The following is a 17,401-nucleotide window of genomic DNA, read 5'->3' on the forward strand; positions in this document are numbered from 1 at the left end:
TTGATGAATAGTGAAAGCTTCTATTATCTTCCCTTTTGCCCACAAGTATGCAATAAGCATAACTGTAGAAAGTGATCTAAAAGTTCTATCTGGCACATTCTTAAAACATTAGTGAACACAATTAAAATATTGCTAAAGATTTCCTCTTTCAATAAAGTAAAAAATAATTAATTTGGTTCTCTACAGCAATTATTTTTAGTGGGAAGCTGATCATTTCTCTTTTTATCTCTACAGGTTGTGGAGGAAGTAATTTTGCCCTTCCTCTTTCTTTGCTGCTGCTGTTTTCAGTATTCTTCCAGGAGAGAAAGGCTCAGCAGAGAAGGTATGTTCTGGAGGCTGGCAGGCCTTGGCTGATACGCCTCATCTGAAAATCGGAATGACAATATCTTTGTCTTGCACGTCCAGTGGGTGGTGTCACTGGGAGAGGGACAGCTCTCTGAGTGAGCCCAGGGATGGGTCCGGTGAGGGCGGTGGCTGCAGCAGATGCTGACTGGACAGCAAACAGGAAAGGTGGTGAACAGTGGCGTTTCTGCAAACTCTTGAGGGAAGAAACAAAGCAGTTGCAGCCTCTGTGAGACAGTTTCCATACTGAGAATGACATTCAATAAATTATATACAACTGCTCTGGAAAAACCAGGAGCAAAATTATGGTTAAGAGAGTTTGCAGAAGCTGATGTTTCTAAGATCCATTAGGTCACCTATTGATGTATTCAGCTAGGAGATTTAAGACTGCAACCTGTCCTAGAGCGGTTAGGCTGAATGCAATACAAGTATCCCAGCCAGCTTTCTTCACAGCATTTCTTTCTGCATTTTTTGCTTCTTTTATTTTAATCTTGGCATGACAGAGTTTTAGGGTGTTTGTCCAGGAGCTAAGACAAACAATGGGTTATTATCTGCCATCGGAGGGGAAACAAAATACACGTCAGTGCTGAATTAGACTAAACGATCCTCGTGGGTCCCTTCCCAACTCGGGCTATTCTGCGATGCGGTGAGTGCTGAAACATGGGCGGCGAACGGCGCCGGGGGCAGCCGACACCTGCATGAGACACGCCGAGCGTTCACCTGGGAGCCGCTGGGCTCGCAGCCAGCCGGCACAGCGGGTCCCTCCCGAGAGCCGAGCGGCAGTACTGCTGTCCCAGCGCGGCCGCCAGCGCCACACACTCCGCAGCCGGGCAGATCTGGACAGCTCGTCCCACGCTGGTATTTATCACGGCGCTCCGCCGCCGCGGGGCCCGGGCCGGGCGGGGCCGCGGCCTGCGGGCACAGCAGCGCTCGGCAGGGCCGCGCCGGCTCCGCGGGCGGAGCAGAGAGGGAGCAGGGCCGCGCCGGCTCCGCGCGGGGCGGGCGGAACCGCGGCTCCGCGCCCGCGGGCGGGGCGGCGCTGAGCCGGGGCAGAGCTGAGCCGGGGCAGAGCTGAGCCGGGGCAGAGCTGAGCCGGAGCAGAGCGGCGGGGCGGGCCCGCCAGCGCCCGGCGCTCGCCGTCTCCTTGCCGACGGAGGAGGGGTCGAAGCCGCCCCCGTCCCCAGGGGCTGCCGCCGGGCGAGCGAGGCGGTGCGAGGCGGCCGGGGTTCGCCGCCGCAGCCCGGCCGGAGCGGGCGGGTCCAGGCTCCGCCCCGCGTCCTCCCAGCCCGGGCACCCGCAACGCCGCATCGGTAAGTACCGCGCTCCGGAGCGGCTCTGCCCCGGCCCCGCGGAGGGCGGCGCAGGCCCTGCGGCCTGGGCGCGCTTTGTTCGCGGGCGGCGGCGGCGCGGCCCCGGAGCGCTCCGCGCTGCTCGCTGCCGTGCGCGGCGGCTCCGGCTCTCCCGGGCGGCGGCGGGGCCGTGCCGCGGAGCAGCCCCGGCTGCGGGCTCGCCCCTCGCCCCGCTCGCTGCCCCGCGGTGGCAGCCCTGGCACGGCGGGTCGGTGCGGCCCAGGGGAACCCGCGCAACAGGTTCGGGCATTGTTCGTGCGGCCGCTACAGACGCGGTGGCGGCGGGGGGGCTCGGCTGCCCGGGGGGCTCCCGAGCGGCCGCCGCCGGTGGAGCTCTTGCCTTTGTGCGGCCGCCCCTCCCGGCCGGCCCCGCCGCGGGTGAAGCGGCAGGCCCGGCAAGGAAGGAGAGGGGTTCGGCAAGGGGAGCAGCCGGAGGCAGCCGGGGGCGGCAGCCGGGAGCGGCAGGCGGCTCCCCGGCCGGCCGAGCCCTCGGCTGCCGGCGGTTCTGGCGGTGCGCGGCCCCCGGTCAGCCCGGCGGCGGGCTGGGGACGAGTCACGGCCGTGTCACTGCCGCCGCCTCGGGCGCTCCTGGTTTTCGGGAAGCGCTGCCTGCTCGGGAAGCTGATTCACCGCTGGAGACGTGGTTGCTCATAGCTGTGGTTACTCTTCGATTTTTGACAGGTCTATTGTCCAGCAGTTTTGCCTTCTCTCCCAGTATTGTAGTGTCCCTTGCTACCCCTTAGCAGAGCTTGTTAGCCAGGCAATTGTACGAAGGCGATGTTCTAAAGCACTGTTTTTGTTAAAGCATTTAAACGAGTGCATGAAAGCAAGAGTGGGAACAATTAAGGGAGAGTGGTCCTCTCCATTTTTAGTATTGCAGTGTCTGCAGTGTCCTCACAATTGGATTTTGTTCATGGATTAAAATTCACTGTGATAAGGAAGTACTGGGTTTTCCCCCTTTTCTCCCTTCCGTGACACTGCCTGCTAAGATTCAGTATATAGTAAATAATGAATATTGTTGCTACATTATGATATTGCTGATAATTGTTAATTACTGTGCTAATAAGGGTTCTCCTTTATCTGAATGCGGCCATTTATAGTCCTAATGCCATTGTCTGTACCAAGCAGAAACTAAAGAGAGAAAAGGGGAAAGAATAGAACTGAAGCTTGCTCAGAGAGGCCTGTGGCTTGGTGATGTGTTGGCCATGCCTTGCTCTTTCAGGAGAAAAGCAAGGAGGCAGAGTGCTGGAAAAGGCTGCTCAGGGAGATTGAGGAGTCTCCTTCTCTGGGGACATCCAAGTCCCCTGCCTAGACTGGGTGACCACCAGCAGTTAGACAGGAATATCTCCAAATGGGCTCCATTCAAATAGTTCATCTCCAGAGGTCCCTTCCAATCTTAATAATACTGTGATTTTGTGAAAATCTTCCACAAAACTAAGAGTAATTGCAATGAGGTTTTAGGGGTGGATTTTAGGATTTTGCACAGTTCTTTATCACAGATTGCTGCTTGAAGAGTGCTGTAAAATCATCTCAGCTGACTGTTTTTCTTGGAGTAGTATGCTAGTAGATGATATTTTGTTTGCAGTTTAATTGATCAGTAACATCAGTTTTCCGAGAAATACAATTTAAGAGAAGGAAATAGATGTATTTTTAAATTTCTTATAAGAATATTTAGTGTAAGAAAAATTGGTGTGATGTCTCGATGAGTTGTAGGCTGGAATTCTAACTTGGCTATGGATTCGAATTTCTCAGTAAAGTTTATGTAAACAGGAAATCAACATAGTTTTGTCATTTTCTGTCAACAAAATAGAGAAGTCAGGTGAAGTTCAGCTCAGTTTCAATTGGCTGTTGCTTGAAAATGGAAGGGAAACCAGAGGAATTTCTGTAAGAACTTCAATACAGTGCTACCTAACATAAGAATCTCTAGGAGCAGATTATGAAGAGGAACACCTTTATGCCCCAGTGATGATGGGTGGGGAAATGCAGAACACCTTCAATAGGCGTTTCTGGTAAAGGAGGCAGAGCCTATCCTGGAAATCATATTACAGGGTTTCCAGTGTGTCTGTACTTAGGCTGTCTCAGGTACTTGCTGTTTGTATTTTTCTCCCCAATCTATAGGTGTGTCCTCTTGCCTTCTCTCCCATCTTTTTGAGGCTGACTAGAAAACTTCCATTAATAGAAGGGAGTTTTTAATTTACAATTTACTGTGAGTTTGATTACTCTATTGGCTGATCTATCAGAATTACTGTCAAACCAGTGAAGTGTGTTTGTCATCTTGACTTTGCCTTTTACACAGTATACACTAAATTGAACTTTTGGGGTCTTGTTGTTGGGTTTCATTTCATGGGTGGAATTTGATCAAGTTACAAGGTTTCATGAAAACCTTACATTTGCTGAGGTTTAACATTTGATGCTTATGTATTAACTCCATATCTTCTAATAGAAAAAGGGACTATTTCTATCTTCTTATTCAAGTTACACTTTGCCTTTTAAAGTTTTATGGCAATGTGTACCTTTGTAGATATACCTTCTTCCTCCGCACAAAAATTCTACTAACACTGTTGTATTTTCAGTTTAGCCTAAAACTCTGTGAAGGTTACCTCTGATTGAAAGCATACTACAGGGATTCTGGTTCTTGTTACTTTCCTGCTGCTTCCGGTGCTGCCTCAGGAGCATTGCCTGCTAACTATAAACAATGTTGATGTCTACCATATGTTTTGGTGGAAAGTGCAGGATTCCTGCTGTCCCACTAAACTCAAATGCCTAACTTACTTGTATTTGTGAATATACAACGGTTATGTTGGCTCCCCTATCATGTAGCTCTGTATGAAATGCTTGTTTTCATCCTCCAAGGAAATACATTTTTAGATTGAATAGTAAAATCAAAAAATATGGTCAAATACTTTTTCATTTAAATTTACAGAACCCGGGATCTGGAGGTCAAACTTGTAAACCTAGCAGACAGTTTTGCATTCCAGTACTAATGGTAAGTAAGATAGGTCTCTTCCAAAAATAAATATTTATAACTTTCATGCATTATATTTGGTTCTTATGAAGCTTTGATACTCATGAAAGTACTGCCTAGAACAATATCTTTGTGTTTGATTTTGTAGAAATTTACTTAGACTTTAACTCATGTCTTCTCTAACTTAGCTGCTTTACTTTGTTTTCATTGTGTGACTTCTAAAAAGTCTTTAAAAGGCTCTATAACATGAAACAAAAAACTAAATTACATTGTTTGGCTGTTCACAGTACAACTTGTGTTACTGTCTCACGTTGTGGTAGTGTCCCACAAGGAGAGGAGTAGCTGCAGATGTGTTAGAGAGTATTTAAGCATAAGACTGGAAATAAGTGAATTCTATTTTTAAGAGGGTTCTGTGATAGTGGGTGAGAGTAAGGAGAGAAGTTTTAATAGCATGGAGGTAATAATTGCTGCTCTGATGGTGCTGATAAGCTTGTGCTGGAAGATAAATGAGAGAATTGGGAACCTTGATTGTGCAAGTAGAAAAATGTGTTGGCAAAGCTTTTTAGTCTTCAGACTAAATAAGGGCAAGAGATTTTTGAAGTGAGGATAATCTTACAGCAGATGCTGAACTCAACAAGGAAGCAAGTAAAAATCAATCTGGAGTGTTGTTTTCCTGTTTCCAGGTGAGAAGATGAACTGCTGCATTTTGGACAAGCTGAAGTTTGGAATGCTGGGACGTAAAGAACCCATTGAGAAGGAAATTACAATAGTTAAGAGGAGATGAAGGTATGACTTAGGGCTTTGCAGAAACAATAATTCAGGGGAGATAGATGTAGTAGGTACATGAGAATTCAGAGCCAAGATAAATTCCTATGATATTGGCAGAGTTGCATTTGAGAGGTGTTCTTAGTGAGATATCATGAAGGATAAGTGTTGACCAAGCCAAGAAGGCCCAAAAAAAAAAAAAGCATTCAAGGAATAAGATAAATGGGTTTGATTTTAGCTTGATATTTTGGTCACTAAATGATATCTGTGGCTGAAATTGAGACCTCAGTGCAGGTTGTCTGTTTTCTCTTTGCTGGTGTTCCATTTGCTAATTGTTTAATTTTGCATTCTCACTTGACCCTAGAAAACAGTATAATTGGAAAATGTATGAGTGTTGCATCTATGCAGGATGTTCCAGGGAGCAGCTTAGATTGATTTTATGTTCTCTGGAGCATGTGACCATTTATTGATTGATTTATTGGTAGTGGAAGGCTGCATGTTTTATTCTGAGGGGGTAGGAGAGAGAGAGAGAGAGATGTGCTGTGATTACTGCAGGTTGGTTGCTGTGGTTGTTAATTTGGGATTTGCAGTTGAAATGTTCAGAATTTTTAATCTGAATACAAAAACAGAAGACATCAATTGAAAGCTAAGATTCATTTCTGCTGCACCCACTAATTTAAGGACATCTTAGATAATTATTTTTGCTTTGTAGAGCAGTGAATTAATGGATGTCTGGAATATGTGAACAAGGTATTTATTTACCAGGTCGCGAATATTTCAGTCTTTTGTACTTTCATGTTTGGTTGACATTAGCAAAATTTTCAAGGTATTTATTTCTTGTTGAAAGGATTTTTATTATTACTCTTATCATGGATATTTTGTGTATTGTGCAGTGAGGATGGGGAAAGACAACAGGAATTTTTAAATTTTTTATTTATTTATTTATTTATTTATTTTTAGCAGAGAAAATTGTTCAGGGTGATTCAAGATCCACACAAAATCATAGTCTTGAGCTGGTCAGGTAGCAAACCCAGAATTTTAGGGATTTGTAAACAGACTTGTTGTTAGTCTCTTCTTCATTGTCATCTTGTTTTGGTCAGTTTTCTCCATTCCAAAAGGATGACTGCTTTTGTGTCTGCTGCACAAGATGGCTTTTGGTATAGAGGAGCATTTCTTTTTGCTTCCACTCAGTCAAATGTCACTATACTGAGCTGGGATTTGAATCCTGAGGCCCTGAGCCACATGCACTTGTAACCAATGCCAAATATGTGTATTGTTATGAAGTGGTAGATTGTTTTCTTATATAAGTGTTGCAAAAAGAACAAGAAGTTCTAATCTTGCACCCCAGAGGGAAGTGTTTTTCATTTGTTCCAGACTGCCAGCAGTTGCACTCATCGGTACAGCTGTTTGTCTTTTGACTTTGTCTTTTGACTTGGCTGCTCATGGCCTGGATTGTCCAATCTCATTCCACCCACTGCCATAGTTCATTTTATGAAGCACTGTAGGCATAGGAGCTTTCTAATCTTTCATCACAAACTGGTTTTGGACAGTTCCTTAAAGAGCTGGTGATAAGGTTTTTATTTTTCCAAACACTTGTGACTTGTATATTGGTTTTGTTTTGTTTGTTGAAGGTTTTTGTGTTGGTATTTTTTGAAGAAGAGGGAGCTAGGAGAGGACTATGTAGTTTTATTTTACTATCTGTAGGTTATTTTTCTTTGCCCTAATCTCACAAAGTATTTTTGTAGTAGAATATGCAATCCATGTGATTCTGTACTATTTCCATGTGACTTCTGACTAAGGAAAATTTTAAGACCTAAAAATGAGAATTTTCTTTTAATGAGTTTTAGCGCAATGTGGTGAGAAAGAGAAAATGCCTTGGCTATGCTTTGAACATGGCATTTAAATTGACATATTGCTATGTCAAAGAAAGGGGTAGAAGAAGCAGCCTCTCAACTTGCATTGTTTTGTGTATTCTGTGGTCACTTGATAGTGTTGAGATGGGACTGTACCAGATGACTGCAACTTGTGCTGGTTTGGCTGCCTGTTGTAAGGGAGGGAGGGTGTAGGTAGATTGGTCTTTGATGCTGGTGGGCAAGCTATGGGGTTCTGCAGGAAGGTCAATAGTGTCTCTCACTTTATGTGAGAGAATGGCAAAATGTGGCAGGAATGTTGTACAAAAGGGAATATGGAGATGCATCCAAAACCTGTGATTTATATTCTCTATTATTAGAGATTAGAGAGACCTGAAAACTGCAATAACAAGCCATGTGTTTGGCTTGGGCTGAGGCTGGAAAGAGAACTCTAGCAAGCTGTTATGTTTGATGTCACACGTGCAGCATCATTATGATGTGTGCCTCTGTTCCTTTGGGTTGGACAGGTTTGCTGTGAGCATGGCCAGTGAGTCCAAGGAGTGCTGTTCTTTGAGAGTGCCCAGTGCTGCACAGTCCCTGTGGCTGGCCTTGGTCCATGGAAGGACTGAGGTGTTGGTATTGTCTCACAGCTGTAGGTGCAGGTGGCATTGTGCATCCTGAGTTACATTGTTTCTGTGCTTGCTGCTCTTCCTTTTCTCCCCTGAGGCATTTGCTTGAAGTCTGAGGAAAAGCTCTGCCTTTGTGTGAAATGAATAGTTGACTGTGATCAAAGTTAGAACTCAGACACACAATGTTTTTTTCTTCTCAGAAGGTATAACCTCTTACTCACCTGGTCTCCATTTGCTGGTTTGCTATTCCATATTATATTGCTCATCACTTCCTTTTGTTACTCATCTTTTTATTGCACTTTTCAAAGAATGTTGAGGGATTGAAAAAAGATGGGAAATTAATATGGAATATGTATTAAATAGAGGAAGTAGTTATCAGACAGTCTTCTGAATTCTATTATTAACTTTAGTTAAAAGACAAGATTTGAACCTTTGGGTGAAAATGAAGTGGAATTGGAATTTTTCCAAGCTTAAATTTGTTGTGGCTGTGGCAATGTGCTTTTGGGTCATGGTCTAGCATGCTGTTAACCTCAGCTTTAGCCTGAGTCAGAGCACACTTTCAGTGTGTCCCCTGAACTGCCATGGCAAGTTGCTGAGTTAGGTTACTAACAGTGCATTTGTAATGGAAATGGCTTGAATGCAACTTGCATCTTGCTTAAGAGTTAAAGCAGCTTGCATACTTATGAAATTAGTCTGGTATTTTTTATTTTCTGACTTCTTTAGTGTGAATTAGCAGGTTAAAGAAGATCAGGAATATTTTTCTTGTGTACAACTTCAGACATGGTATAAAATTTCTATGGTTTTTTTCTGGATAGTTTTTACAGATAGTAAAAAAATTAAAAATATGAAAGTGGTTGAAAAAGCAAAAAAAATTGATATTCTGTAAATATCTGGAGTTACCTTTTCTCCTGAGGGCTCTAATGTTAAATATTTATTGTGCTGCTCATAATGCTTTAAAGAGTAAAAACCAAACACTGAATTTGTGTATGTAAGCTGATGTTCATTGGTCAGGTTTTATTGTTATTTTGAAACTGTCCAGCTGCGTAGCCAAGTTCCAGGTGCTTTTTAATTGAAGGCAGCATTAACTAATAAATATTTACAGCTTTTTTCTATTTTTGGGGCAGGTTTGTGCTTCTCAAATTACTCTGGGGCATCAGCCCTGGAGACACCTTCCTTTGTGTTCTCTCTTTGTGCAACTTTACTGTGGGAGAGATGACAACCTTTAATGGAGCTTTAAAGGAAGGTGAAATAATAATCTACATAGATAATACTCAGCTTTCTCCCTGTATTTTACATGTGGATTTTATTTCTGTGTGGAACAGATGAACTAGTTGTAAGCTGATTCAGGGAAAAAGAGGGTAATGCTTTGTGGGTTGAAGTTAGCATCTAAAAAAGTCTGCATGCTGGCTTCAGAGAATGAAGACATTAATTTTGAAGGTCTGCAATTCAAAAGTTGATCTAAAAGAAAAAGTGCTTTCATTCTATATATTTTGAGGCTTTTTTCCTTTGGTACTTCAAAATGTCTATTGTTATTTGTGCTATTGTTTCTGCCTGGACTTGCAAGCTGCTACAGTTTTGAACATAGCTGCCCATCTGCTCCTTGGTTATTTATAGGCAGATTTGTGGAGCTCCTTCTAATCTCTCAAGTCTTCAAAAACATTAATGAATTAAACATCACAATACTCTTGTAAAAAGAGAATTAAATGGAGGAACTGAATGGAGACTAAAAAGGATAAATGACTTGCTGAAAGCCATATGTATATTTCATAGCAGAACAGGGAATAGAAACAAGATTCTTTTTTTCTTACTTGTAGTCCTGTGCTTAAGAGACCAGCTACATGCTCTTGTGAGATACAAGCAAAAGGAATGAAGAAAGAACTCGTTCTTTGAATCTTGCAACAGATGCTCATGTGCAGACTAACCTATTTCAAAACCTTGCACCATGTACTGAGAGTATTAAAGGTTTCAGGTCCAACAAACATGAATAAGCATGTTAATATTAATGCTCATTAAGCCTGAATTTGTTTTGACTGTTAGTGTTTTGGAGCAGTGGTTTCTGCTGGGTTGCTTAGAAAGAAAACACCTGTTACTCACAGGAGAGCTTCTCTCTGACATATTACTTTAGTTATCCACTCAGCCTGTCACTCTTCCCCTGTCTTTAATAGACTTTTACAGTGGCTTTAAACAGTGTCTGGACATTGGTTCTTATTTATGTTTTTGATTCAATGACAATGAAGATGGGTAGCACAAAATGCAGGTGAAACTTTCCATTCATCAGAAATTTGGCACTTTGATGAATTACACATAGTACTTACTTTGTATGAGGGGGTTTTTTTTGGGTTGTTTTTTTTTTTATTTTTTCCTGGGTTTTGTTCTTTGCTTTTTTTTTTGGTTTTTTTTTTTTTTTTTTTTTTTTTTTTTTTTTTTTTTTTTTTTTGAGGGTGGTTTTGTTTGTTGAGGGGGGGTTGTTTGTTTTTGTTTAGAGGTATGGAGTAGAACATTGTAATTCACAGTTGTTCCAGAGTCTAGAAATTATAGAGGATGCAGCCTATTAAATTGTGTTTTGATTTCACATTGGAGTGCAGCCTGAAATATTGTGTTTATTTTTACCTGTCCTGTAATTTTTTTTTACTATTTGCCTGCTATCTCCCAATCTCTCCTTAATGTATGCATGTTTGTATGCAAGAGAATTTTCTCCACAAATAGTATTGATAAAAAAAGTTTCTGCTTGTTGAGAGGATTGGAAGAGTTTTTTATTTCCACTGGAATGCCTTTCAAATATTTAGGTTTTAAATACAAATACTGTGTGAATTTGATGTTGCCACCTACTTGTGGAAATCTTCAAAGAAATGAATACATTGTTGGAGAATGACATTGCTATATTGATTTAATAACCTGAAAGCCTATGTCATTCTAAACAAGCTCAGTGAGGTTCTTGAAAGTGTATTGAATGTGTCCAGGAAATGTTAAATACAAGGGCTACAATTTCTACAGTTTGGTGTATGGTATTTTATAGTATTATGGCAAAATAGATTCTAGGTGGTCATACAGCAATTTAGATTGTTTCTGAAATTCAGCAAAAATATTTAACCTCTTTATTTCATATCTGTAACATTTCGGCGTATAAAAGTTATATCTTTCAATTTGGAAGTGCTAAAATGCAGCTTCCCGAAGTATTTCACTTTCCTCACATGAAATCTGTTCTCTTCAGTGCTTTTGTTTTTCTTCTGTAGCTTTTCTGCATTTCATGAAACCAAATGGCATTTTATTGATGAATAGACACTGAATCTGTTTCTTTCAGCTAAATGGTTGTAGAATATTAAGCAACAAATCACTCTTTCCTCATGCTAAATTGACAGCTTGATGGCAAATTTTAAGAGCCTGTCATTTTGTCTTCCTCCAACAAACTGAAGACTTTACACATATTTTGTAGGTCTAAATACATTGCAAAGGTACAAAAACACCTTTAGTAGCTCCCATTGGAAACCAGATGCCAGCTGTCCTGGAATGGTTTTGCTTTCCAATATTCAAAAGAGACATTTAGTTTAATTCATTTAATTGTCGTCAAAAATAGAGAAGGATGCTAAGCCTGTGTTTTAAAAGTGAAGGAATTTTTTTTTTTTTTTCTGGTATGTTCTGATAACCTGCTCTGGTGAGAGTTTTCTTCTAGATGAAACCTATCAAAGCTCTCACAGGAGAGAGGTAATTGTAAACTTCAGGAGTTTATGGAACAAAGGCTAGGTGTTTGGAATTGTCAGCAGTTGTTCTAACTGGTCTGACTCGCCTCCCTCCACTCTGAACAGAATGCTTCCTTTGGTTCCAGGAAATACTGAATAAAAGAACTATTTTGATCCATGGACAGTGCCACTACTGTGGCAGAAAGCCAAGCGATGCTTTCATATTAAATAAATAGGTCTTTTCAGAAGAGCAGGGAAACATGTTCCCTAGAGTCAGTAAGCTGATGCAGGCTTTTGTTCCTGTGTGAAAGTAGAAAGATAATGAAGTGTGTGTAGGTTTGAACTTGATTATAATAAAGAGGCATTTGTAATAATTTGGAAATGTAACTTAGGGAGGAAGGGGAAAAATCATTCAGGTATGTGTTCCATATGTTGAAAAAAGGAAAATAAAAAGAACTGCCTAAGCTAAAAAGCTTACACAGAGGGGTTTGAGAGACAAAAATGACTGCCTGAGTAGTTCTTGAATTTTGTGGTTTTTGCAACGGATAAATACGAATCTTTGTGTAAAGCATACAGGAAGCATTAATAGGATGCTTTTTTGAGTAGTTGTTCAAAGTGCAGGCTGTCATGGGATTCAGTTTCCTAAGAGAACAGAAAGTTGTTTGTTTCCTTCTGTAATACATGAAGTGTGAATTTTATATAATTGGCAAAAATTGCACTTCAATATGGAGATTTTGGGATAAGAGATGGGAGTGAACATTGTGACACAATGCACATTGGGGAGGCAGTAAAAAGCTGTTGAAATGTGTTTGGTTTTTTGTTTTTTGTATAATGATGTTTTGTTTTTTTAATTTGTTTTGAAGCTCATTGTTTTAACATGAAAAGGAATAACTGTTTTACCTCAGGCTATTTGGATTTCTCTGGGTTTTTTTTTTTTTTCCTAAATCATTTATAGTTTTTATTCCGTTAACTTCCCCCATGCCAGGAAAAAAAGTTCTCTTTGTGTGCACTCTGAAGTATCAGAGGGAGAATTCCAGATTGCCGTCCAAAGCCCTGGGCCTGGAATGAAAAAGAAAAAGGAATTCCATTTTTATTTTGGCTGGATGTTAGCAATATCTTGAATTATGTATTTTAGAGCGGAATTAGGTTTTTTAATTATATGGATTGATCTGTGGAAGTAAGACCTCAGAGAGTTGCAAGAGGCTGGAAGAGGAAGTTGCAGTTCAGGCATCCTGGGGATTTGTCAGTAAAGAAAAAAGTTTCATCACAGTGGATTGCAGTTCACAGTGCAATAAAAATTGCATGAGGGTGAGGAGGAGGCCAAAGAAGCAGGAGCATTTCCAGGTATAGGTTATAGGTAGGACATAGTTACTCAGGCTGTTGGGTGTTTCTCTTAAACTGAAGCCCTGCTAATAGCAGGGTAGTGGCAGTGTCCTGACAGAAATGTAGCATAACTTATTTTGGTAATTATTATATTTTTGGAAATAACAGGCTGTGCAAAAGCACAATCTTATTTGCACTTATTTTACATCTGAATGAGCAACCTACCTGTAAATTAATTGCAGTTTATTAGGGTTGGGAAATAGGACTTTAAATAAATTATCTTGTCCATGGCTGAGATTCTGCTTTGGTTTTTGTGGCTGGATTGTTTCTTCCCCCCAGTGATGAAAAAGAAATCATTAATTAAATACTTGTATGGATGAATGTCTACAATGATGTTTTTTCTTAGGTTGTGACAGTAGTTTAGACTTTGGTTACAGTGTTCTGTTCTTCCTTCAGAAGAATACAAAAGTGTAACACTGTGAAACACTGTAATTGATTTCCCCTGCGTGACAACTTCAACTTCTTGTGTTTCAGAGCTGCTCGAAGTATCTGCAATAGGATGGAAGCCTCGGTAATATTGCCCATTCTGAAGAAAAAATTGGCTTTTCTTTCAGGTACAATTTCAGTTTTCCTCAACTGATTCCACCCTACATAATTTGGTTGGCATGTTTAAGTTGGTTATTTGTATTTGCTGGATATATTTAACAAAAATGCATTTTTGGTTAGTGCTTTGTCGTATTCCAACTAAATCTCTGGAATTTTCTATCTAGTTGCCACGGTGTTGGTGTTTAGGACTTGTTTTACTGTAGCCTGCAGCTCAACCTACAAAGTTGTTGAGAAGTTTCAGTCTATATGTAAGAGAATGATGATTTAATAGACATCCACAAATAATCCTTGCTGATTTGACTTTTAAATTTTTAGAAATTGTGAAAGTTTTCACAATTTTCTACAGAAAATTTTTTTTCTTCCTTTTCACCTGCCTTTTCTCCAACATAGATATGGAAGCAGAATTAGCCGTGCATTGCAACTGTTTGGTTATTGCCAATTAGTTCATTAAGAGAAGCTTGTAATTATCATTGTATTTTTTAAAACTTCCTGTATCTTATAATGAAGGTAACTTAACTTTTTCTCCTCCCTCTGCCAGAAAAACAAAAAAATAAACCAACCAACCAAAGCAAACAAAACAAAAAATGGAAAGGGAGTGTTTCAAATGGTGAATGACATTCTCCTGCTGGTTTCACTGCTGTTGTAGATAGCTGTGTTAGTTGTTGGTGTTTGATTGTTTGATCTAGAGTAGGTAGGTAACTTACAGAACACTTGTCAACTTCAAAAATTGAGAAGTGTTGCCATAAATATATTTCTGGCTTAGTTAATTTTAGTCTGTTTTAGCCAGTCTGGTTTAGTCTGCTTTAGTCACCTGAGAAGTGAAACCTGCTTTTTTGTTAATAGAATTTATTTTGCTTTGAATTTGCCCACAGTCCCTAGCAATTGAAAAGCTAACAATTACTTTCTAAAAATGAACAATCAAACCCTTCAAACACATCTCACATTAAAGGGACAGTTCTTCCACAGTAACAGCAGGTGTGTAGTGAGCTGGTTGTTCAGCATTATATTGCAAGAGGATGTTCTCATTAACTAGAGTGCATTTTCAAATTGCTATTGAAGCTGCCTGATCTGTTTCAAAACACAGACATTCATAGTGGAAAGTAATTTATTGAGTGGCATTTTAAACACTAGGAACCATTTTGAACCTATGTATTTCTAAGTAGATTTTGATCATTTTGGAATTGATTAGTATTAATGGGTGTTTTAATTTAATGAATGGTAAAGGTTGATGCAGCAGGATTTTTTAGCATTCTTCAGTGTAACTAAAGTAACTTGACAGACACAAATCAGTTCATCATGTCAATTTTATTCCATATAGTTTCATAATGGTTTTAGTAATGATTAAAAACATACTCAGAAAAATAATATTTTAGGAATGTGTCCTGCAGTGTTTATGTGCTGAAATCTGTTCTCATTTTTTAGTTAAATTGGTATAAATAATGTTGATCCTGCCTTTTTCTGGAAACAAAACAGTGATTTCTAATGGAAATCCATGGCTGGTGTAGCTTTCATGTTGATAAGTCATTACACATAGCAGAGAAGAAAACGAAAGCTCTTAAGTCAACAAAAAGCCTTGAGCAACCACTTTGGTGCAAAATGAGCTAAAAAGATTCTTTTTTCTTTTTCTTTTTTTTTTTTTTTTTTTCTTTTGTGATTCTTTCAGTTTCATTCCTTAGCAGTGTTTACAAGCTGGGAGAAAAACCTGTCAGTTGTTACACAAGATGACTTGCCATGAAATAATGAGTTAGATAATTATTGTGGTCTTTTTGTGAAATGGCAAGAGATTATATTTCTGGGATTTGGCATGTGTTTTGTTTAGTCAGTTCAGCAAATGCTGTTTAAGTCCAAGCATTTTTCCTTTTTCTCTGCTTCCTCATTCCAATTTTCAGGCTTTCTGCCATTCAGAAACAGAAGGGTAGACAATCTGTAAATAAGTGTTGCTTTAGATTGTTTCTGCTGGAAGCATCTGTCCATTTGTCCTTTCTCATACAGCACCACTCATCGATTCTTCAAATTAGAAATACAGTTATTAAAAAGAGTGTTACTGTTTTCCAGAAACAATTATGTCACAAAAGAGAGGAAGGGAGGGGAACACAACTACTGCAGTGGAGCACTGAAAGCAGTAGGTTCTTTATGAAAATGTAGAAAATATCTATGTATCAGTGGATCTTTAAAACTCCAAAATTTGACAGTTTGTACAGCTTTGGAAACAAGGAAAAAAGGCCTGTTGCATTTAAGATTCTAATATATGTTGTGCAAATTGTTTGTTCATTATATTGCACGCACCTCATGGATGGAGAGAATTCTTACCAAATTATGTACATGCTCTGCTTGGGAGTGGATGGACTAAGTTTCTGATAGGCTGGTAGTGTAGAAGGTCTAGGAGATGCTTTTTAATAATATGATCTAAAACTGTAAAAGTAATGCTTCTGGAACACTTGATTTGTGTTGTTTATACTGAAAGTGTTAGATGAAAAATTGTGATGGCTGTGGATGTGGGCTATGGTCTGATGCCCTGGTGATGTTTTAAATATCCATGTGATGAATGAACCTTCACAACTGAGGGGTGAAAAGTCAGTTGAGGTTTTCACAGCAACTTTAAAGATTGCTTTTCTGATGAAGTTTGAGATCACTTAACTGCAAAGTATTTCTTCTGCTTAAACCTCATCACATTAACTTTGTAATTACTTTTTCTTTCTGAAACAGGAGGGAAGGACAGAAGAAGTGGCCTCATTCTGACAATTCCATTATGCCTTGAACAGACGAGTATGGATGAGCTGAGTGTCACACTAGACTATCTTCTAAGTATACCAAGGTGATTTGGAAGGCATTCTGTTCAGAGCTGGGTTTGTTCCAGTTGTAGAGGGGATCTTTTGCTTGTTTTTACTTTTATTTGCTCTTCTTTACCTTATTAATTTCATCAATGTTTGCTTAGAATGTGATACCATTGAGTTAGAAACACACATCCCAATAAGCTAAGGGATGTGTACTAAGGCTTGTCTGTGTCCTTTTATGTCCTTATGTTCTCCTGTCTTGGGATAGCTTTATTCATAATTTCTTTTTAATTACAGTGCACTTAAATTGCTAAGTAAATTAATGAGCCATTCCAGTCAAATTCCTAAGCTTGCAAGGGCATCATTGCCCATTGCTCTCTCTCTGCTACATACCTAGTCTTTGTAGCTTGTAGGGCTTCAATTTAAAAGTGCACTAAGTTTAAGAATATACAGTCTTACTGAAGTTAGTGAGCAGCTCATGGTAGTGCTTAAATGTGCTGCCTGCCAACTTGAGTATCCTGTCATCCATAGCTTGCTCTAAAACCATTGTTGTTTGAATTCTCTGCATGTGCCACTGCCAGCTTATAGTGACAGTTTTTGGTCCTGACTTAGTTACCTGCATTTCTATTTTCTTAAGATCCAGGGATTGGTCTTTAATTTTTTTCTCTTGTGCCCTGGTTTATAAAGAAAAGGAGCCCCTCAGATAAATGTTTGCTTTTGTGTCTTTTCAAATTTCTCTTCTGGAAACTGAGCAACAATGGCATAACTAAAGATACCCAGTGTACTTTGCATACTTGATCTATCAATGTTTAAAAACACAGTTAAAGGATCCAATGTGGGGTTTATTTTGGTAGGTAAGAGTTTAAAAAATCCTGATTGCTGAGAGAAAAGCAAAAAATAAATTCATATTATTTAAAAGTAAAGCATCAGTAGGTATGTGGGCACACTGCACATCATTTTAGTTATGTAAGTTGTAGGGTTTTCCAAACAGCTTGTTGTCTTTTGTTAAGTGATGAAACACCAAATGGTCATCCACACAAGACATATCATTGACTTAAGGACTTGACCATATTTATGGAACAGATGCAGGCATTCTTGTTCTAGTAAGCATTAATTATTCC

At 40.0% G+C, this 17,401-nt stretch overlaps 1 protein-coding gene across 7 annotated transcripts in view; it reads left to right on the forward strand.

Moving 5' to 3' along the window:
• Positions 1 to 945: 945 nt before the first annotated feature.
• The window catches only part of SESTD1 (SEC14 and spectrin domain containing 1), a 49,047-nt gene continuing 32,591 nt past the window's right edge, over positions 946 to 17,401 (forward strand). For 2 of the 7 annotated variants that reach the window (XM_079310327.1, XM_079310333.1), the window contains exons 1-5: positions 1,455 to 1,652; positions 4,615 to 4,677; positions 5,340 to 5,442; positions 13,435 to 13,514; positions 16,213 to 16,321. In XM_079310327.1, the coding sequence (XP_079166453.1) occupies positions 13,460 to 13,514; positions 16,213 to 16,321 (164 nt within the window). In that variant the 5' untranslated portion in view covers positions 1,455 to 1,652; positions 4,615 to 4,677; positions 5,340 to 5,442; positions 13,435 to 13,459. Of the gene's footprint in view, positions 1,201 to 1,454; positions 1,653 to 1,706; positions 1,932 to 4,614; positions 4,678 to 5,339; positions 5,443 to 13,434; positions 13,515 to 16,212; positions 16,322 to 17,401 lie in introns of those variants that run through there. The other 5 variants (XM_079310329.1, XM_079310328.1, XM_079310330.1 and 2 more) reach the window with 5 other exon arrangements.

Source organism: Erithacus rubecula (assembly GCF_903797595.1).
Source record: "Erithacus rubecula genome assembly, chromosome: 8".
NCBI lineage: Eukaryota > Metazoa > Chordata > Aves > Passeriformes > Muscicapidae > Erithacus > Erithacus rubecula.